At 32.0% G+C, this 7,045-nt stretch overlaps 1 protein-coding gene across 1 annotated transcript; it reads right to left on the bottom strand.

Annotated features, from left to right (window-relative positions):
• Nucleotides 1-1,027, bottom strand: LOC8263434 (gibberellin-regulated protein 6). Its single transcript, XM_048372590.1, has 4 exons — nucleotides 817-1,027; nucleotides 642-677; nucleotides 501-534; nucleotides 1-335 (listed from the first exon to the last, which is right to left on the bottom strand). The coding sequence occupies exons 1-4, from the start codon at nucleotides 883-885 to the stop codon at nucleotides 154-156; spliced, it is 321 nt and encodes a 106-aa protein (XP_048228547.1). The 5' UTR covers nucleotides 886-1,027; the 3' UTR covers nucleotides 1-153.
• Nucleotides 1,028-7,045: the final 6,018 nt, after the last annotated feature.

The following is a 7,045-nucleotide window of genomic DNA, read 5'->3' on the forward strand; positions in this document are numbered from 1 at the left end:
GGCATGAAAATTAAAATTCTAATTGCAAGGAAATTAACAATGAGCATGGAGAAACAGTCACCAGAAACTAGTAACAACACATCATAACATAAATATTAGTGCGAATTTCCAACAGCGCCCAAATAGAGAAAAAAAGGAATGAAAGAATTGATCCTAAGGGCATTTGGGTCCTCCACGTTTGGTCTTCCAGTTGTTGTAGCAAGGGCACACACTTTTGTTCCCGTAGTACCCAGGAGGAACGCATAGGCACTTCGCACAGCATTTCTGGCAGAAGAACATGCAGGGTTTGTGATACTGTGTCTGGCTACATCTCCTCGTGCATTGCGACGGGCATTCTGGTCATTTGATTCCAATTATTAGTATATTAGAAATTTTTAAAGAAATAATCATTAGTATCTGATTATATAGTTTCTAGTTCCAGCTTCTTTTTCTTCACTATTCATCAACATTATCACATGACTCAAAATTGAAATCTATTGACATGTAATATGACAACTTACGGTAGCTCTTCAGACTTCCTGGTCCGTAATTGCCCTGAAAGTTATGAACTTTTGTCTTAGTACTGTGATTATCAGGACTTGTAATAACCATAAAACGAAACATCAGGGGAGAGTGAAGATAAGAAGAAAATTATAACTTACACTGTCAAGGTGGTACTGGGAATCATTTGCCATGACCTGCAAGAATGTTAAAGAAACAAAGTTATCAAGAAAATCTCTGGTAATGGGTTGGGTTCCATGATCAAGAATCAAAAATATGTTAAAGAGCAAGAGAAATGCAAAATTGCAGATTATATGTATCTAAGGCGAAGTCTACCTGGGTTGCAACCATGGAAATGGCAAGGATAGTAAGAAGCAGGAGACAGGCAAGCTTAGCCATTGCCATTACTACTACCAGGCAAAACTAGACTGTCTTCTTTGGAACTTGGAAACAGGAAAAGGGACGAGAAAGAGGCTTTTGAGTGAACGTTTGCCTATTAGTGTTGTGGGGGCTTTGCTTGCTTCTTAGTGTCAAGTGCCAAGGCAGTCCATGCTATAAATAGACCCCTTTTGAAAGGTTAGCTGGCCAACGGATTGGCCTTACCTAATCTGTTGTTTCTTCAATAACTCTAATCAAAGCTTGAAGTGACTCATGGTCAGGACATAATTTCGATAATGCCCTCAATTATGAGATATCTCTTGCCATTGGGATCTTGGCAGTAATTTAGGCTTCTTGTTTGAGAATATATGACATTAATTTCAGTGCCAGGGTGGATAAATGTAAATTTTAATGAGATAAGTTCTGCTACTCATTCTTGAATATTTGTCTAATTATTAAGTTGTCTTAGTCCTTTTCTTTTTCTCTTCTCTCAGAAATTATAAAAAGAAAATAGAGTTCTAATCCTGTCTTTAGCAGTATATATAATATATTTTTTCTTATTCTGGCTTAAATAATGACTCAAGGCTCAAGGGCATTCTTGAAAAAGAATCCACTTTGCATACAAACACTATAGACAACTTAAAAAGAAAAAGACCAGAGTACTATATATTGTACCAATTGAATCGGCATTAATAGCTATTTATTACCAGTTCGACAATTAAAAGATTGGTTCAAGTAACTCATGGATACACATCTTCATGGTCGGTCCCTTGGATCCTGTTTATGTCCACATATTTTTCCCTTGTTTTTGGTCCATGTGATTGCAGTTGTGAACTGGTCCAAGAATCCTTCTCAGCCAGTGAACACTTAAAACACGAAAAAAGAAATAAGAAAATTTCTCTCCAAGCTTCAAGAATTTTAACAGCTAAATGCAACACCGTAGAGCTCTTGTTCATAATTCTTAATGTCCACCCAAGAAAAAGGATGACCTTAAGGCTTAAGGCTTAAGGCTTAAGACAAACTCTCCATCATTTCATTTTTCTAAGAAAGGTAATTTTACGGAACAGCAGCATAGAAGTTCTTCACATTCTTGATACTGGTTTCGCATTCTCTAACATTGGCACTTTAACTGCATATTTTCCTTTTAGCTTTGGAACTCAATAATCATGAAATGGAAGTAGCCAGCTACTCATTTAATATCACAATTGAGAATATAAGGCTAATCATCAAAATAACCCAACCCAAATCTTTGCCAACTGATGCAATTTTAATTTCTTAAAAAAAAAAAAAAAAAAACTATTAGTTTTTGCAGTTCTTATAGAATTGGTTAATTCGCATGTGGTTTTGACATTTTCATAAATTTACCTTTTATCTGTTTGGTATAGACATTAAATATGCCAAAGTATAATAGCTATTGGATTTATTTTGTTTCTTCTTTCCAAAACTTTAAGAATAGAAGAGTGAAAATATTCATATGATCAAGAGGATTATTAAGAAGAAGGTCTATCTTATCCCAATAAAAACTGAAAAAAGATAAAGACTAATAATTTGAAGGGTATATGGGTAAGCCTACAGTACAAAGCAAGTTGATGCATGTGCTGCAATGGTAAGCATGTATGACATCTCAATAACAAGTAGCCAACATTTGGATAACATTTATGATGGTCCTCAAAAGTGTAAAAATCAGTTATTTTTTGACACATTACATATTTAAATATTTAAATTTTTACCATTCTCGCTTTACTATTTTAACTTTCAGTTTAATCTAATAAATATTTAAATTTTATTTTTATAATTTATTAAACACTTTTAATTTTTATTTTAACCTAATAGACACTAAAATTTTATTAAGTGATAATATTAAAACACTTGACAAATGATCAATTTCACCCATAAACTTGTGTTCAAAATTCAAGTACAATCAATTTAGATTTTTTCAATAAATAGCCTCTTAAATTTGTGTCCAATGATCAAATACACTCAATTTAAACTTTTTTGAAAGTGAAATTATATTATTTTTAGATTTTAATTGAATTAGAAAAATTAAAAATAATTTTTATTTTATTAATTTATTGATAGATTAGATTTTTAGATTTTAGTTGAATTAATAAATTAATGAAATACAGATTATTTTAATTTTTATAATTCAATAAAATCTAAAATTTAATATTATTTTATTTTTAAAAAAAAAAATTAAATATTTTTGACCACTAGACACAAATTTAAAAACAAATTAACTTGTTGTCCTTAAAACACCTATGTATAATATAGGTGAACATGTAAAATAAAGTCATATATCAAAAAGTATTTAAATATTATATAAAATACAAATTGAGGTGTTTAATAAATTGAAAATTAAAATATTAAAAGTGACTAAACCTTCAAAGTTTAAGTATCTAAATATGCATTTTGACTCTTTTTTTTTTTTTTCAGAAAAAGAACATGAAGAACTTATGCTCTACTTCTTTTGGCTACAGACAATCCAAAACCCATCAACCCTTTGATGCAATACACCACTATATCAGCTCTAGCGAGATTGGACAGTAGTTGAAATGGCAACATCACAGATGAGAAGATAAGTGAAGTGCAACTGGGAAGTAGGGTACTGAATTGGAGCTAATAAGGAGAATCTTGAAAGCTTATAATTGAATTGGGGGAGTTGAAGAGTCTCCATGTGCACACATCTGAGCTCAAGCAACAAAGCACATGCATGACCCTTTTTAAACAAATTCTCTAGAAACGATACCTCAAGCTGTATCCCATCCCGTCCTGTCCATACTATGTTATCTTCATATATAGTTCACTTCCACTCAGTACAGATAAACTTAACTGTGATGGGGACTCCCTATGCTAAAGCTTTAATAGTAAGGGTTTTTTGTCACTTATCTGCCTGTTACATAATCCGTCTTGTTTAAAAGAGCTTATAAGTGTTCATTTTATGTTATTCTAATCTTTTCATTTGGGGTTTTACTGTCCAACACTTGACAACTATTTTACAGTTGTATTATTGTTGTGCTACTGTCTGTTTTTCCACTGTATTACTGCCTCCAAAACCAGCTCAACAACAAATTAAGCTCTAGACAAGAAAAAGAGTTCTAAAAGAAAGGGATCCTAAAAAGGTTTTGGAACCTTTCGCAGGGGCTCTTTTCAAAGAAGAAAAAAAACTATTAATTTCTATTTTTCCCTAAAAACCTAAAGATTTTTGTACCCTTGTGGTAAGGAAAGCAATTTCGGAAAAATTAAACCCAACTGGTAATTCGGTTTGGCTTTATATATATTTATATTTAATTTTAATTCTTAAAATATGAAGTTAATTTAGTTTAATTTGAATAAATAAATTTTAATGAATGAACCAAAATTTTCTTATATAATAAAACTTGATATATTGAAATTGTTTTATATAACTCAATTTATATATAGTTGAATTTTTCAGTCTTATCTTTTATTTACTTTTGGTTGACTTTATATTTATACATAATTCGCAAATGAATATTTATACGCGTAATTCGTGCTTTATAATTCATTGAAGCTCGAGGTTTGCAGGGTTATATTATGGGTGACAAGTCAAAGTTAGCCGTTACCGATTAAATGTTCAACTAACGCAGATGTAACAATTCCCTTTTATGTGAGCAATTATTAGATAGCTTTCTAAAAAAAATATGATTAAATAGACTTCTAAATCAAAATTATGTGAGAAGTTATTAGATAAATTGAGTTTATTACATCATTTATAGACAAAATTAATTGTATAATAACAATTAATTTAATTTACGAATAACATAATAGATAAAATCTGTCTAGTAATTTCTCACTGCCTCAATTTATGCACTTGTTCCCTTAAATACTCATTACTGATGAAATCACTACGTTAAACCTATTTCCAAGTATAGGCAACGATGATTAAATCTATATGAGCTTCAGAAGAAAGGTACGTGAGTCAAAGGAGAGATGGCTATGGCTCACTGCATTGTTAGATTGAGTGGTCTGTCTATGGCAAGAACATGATTGCTGTCAAAGTTTATAAGCTACGTGTGCTCAGGATGCTATAAGATTTTGGAAAGGTGATAGAGAAGGAACGCGTATGTGAAGATTTTCTTCCTGTGGGCCTAAAAATGGAGTAAAAATAGGTTCGAGTTGCAGTTGTAGGTTAGAATTAGGATTATATTTCATACTATGAGAGAGACACATGCTTATATGTACAAGTACAACTGCAGGAAAGCCGTAGGAGTGTCATCCATCACACAATCTCTGCAGACAAAACAAGTACGGCAACGAACTCTCTTTATGTACACACCAACGTTAGTGATCACCTTAAGTATGATCATTGTCGCATTAAAGGAACCTGTTGATGTTACACCACCAAGGTTAGTGATCACAGGAAGATCAACTTAAGTGTGGTTATTGTGGAGACCCCCGGCACCTATTCCAAGTTACATGGTCGACCAACTAAAGATCTAGTGATAAGAGAATATTGGATCCTCAGGACCACAAACTCATGTGTTTAAGACTATATGGAGACATTCCATTTAAGAGAATTTTTATAATAATTTTATCCTGTCGTTGGATTTGAAGACTTTCTAATAAAATCTTTATCTGAAAATTTCTACAGTTCCAACAAGTTTAATCTCAGAATTCTTCTAATTTCTAAACCAAATAAATAAAGGTGCCTCATGTCATTGGATATAATTCCTTACATATATAGCCCGGACATATGTCATTGGATATAATTCTGTTTCTTCATACGCATCAAATAATTAATATATTATCAGTAATACATTAATATGAGCCCAGCTCACATAAGTCTAGTGTAATATGGATCGGGAAGTTCTTGGTTATTCGCAGATGATTGCATTTTTTTTGAATGAGTGGGGCATATTTTAAATATTTTATATTTAACTCTCTCATATAAATTAGTTGGAACCATCCACTTATCCATCTCTCTCTCACTAGAATTGTAACAAATTTTCATTCATATTGGTAAACAGTTACTTGAATTTGAGACACCATAATTTTATTAAATAAAATCACCAATAATACCACTCCCTGAAGGGTTGTTGTCCTGTTTATGTTGGTAACTACTTGCAATGTTCTGTAATTTTTTTTTTGTTTTGCTGTTTTTAAGGTTCATTCTTTCTGCTATCTAAGTAATATTATTTTCATTTCTTCTGTTATTTGTTGAAGCACCTCAACTACGACTAAGATCATTAAATATTTGATTTGGTTAAGTATATCTCTTAATACTACTACTAATAATAATAACAATGTTCTGGAACTTTACAGACTGCAGATCATATTTATCCTTCTGCTTCTTCTGTCTCTTGCATGGAATTTGGTCCAAAGTCCAGGGGCACATTATGCTCCATTGAAATCTTAGTGAAACTGGACAGACTGAGGATCTGAATTCTTTAATATATACCATTTATTAATACTATTTAGCAGCTATCATCCCCTTTCTTAAGATAAATAATGAGCCCATGATCGGATTTCTTAATCTATTTTAATAATGCAGGTTAGGACATTTTAACAGCAGATTGAATTGGGTTATCAGATATTGATGCCCTTGGATCAGAAGCCACCATTACTGCCGGCTATAGCATACCATAGATAAGGGGGCCATAAAGAATTAATATGTAAAAGTCTAATGATTGTTTTATCTGATTAACCTAATCTCCAGCTTTAGTCTAGAAACATTTTTGTAATGCATCAGATTCTATATATGTTTAAAGTTCATGTGTGGAAGGGAGAATCAGCATCATGTGCAGCAAATCAAAATAGAGTCAATTCAGGTCCTGGAGAAAGTTTTATGATATATCAAGAAAACAGATACTAGAGAACTCAGATTAGAGTTATGTGAATCTAATGAATCTTGATCCTACTTTTTATATATAATAATGCATTGAATTTGAGGCCTTCAGTCCTAATGGCTGATAAATAATATGATATTCATTTGCTGGAAAAAAATATTTTGTTCCGTAAACGAGATGCAAGAAAAGATACAGTGGGCGGCATAATCCAGAAGTAATCAATAACTTGTTGAATGAAATTATTAGACCTGGCTAATTTGCATATATGGTCTTGGTCTCGCATTAAAGAAGACAAGTGGAGCTTTATCATTCACTCAAGATTCTGCATGTGGATGCAGGAAAAGCACCCAGTTTGCTAATTAAATAAGAAGCCCAAAATTATG

This window comes from Ricinus communis, chromosome 4, assembly GCF_019578655.1.
Source record: "Ricinus communis isolate WT05 ecotype wild-type chromosome 4, ASM1957865v1, whole genome shotgun sequence".
Taxonomy (NCBI): Eukaryota; Viridiplantae; Streptophyta; class Magnoliopsida; order Malpighiales; family Euphorbiaceae; genus Ricinus; species Ricinus communis.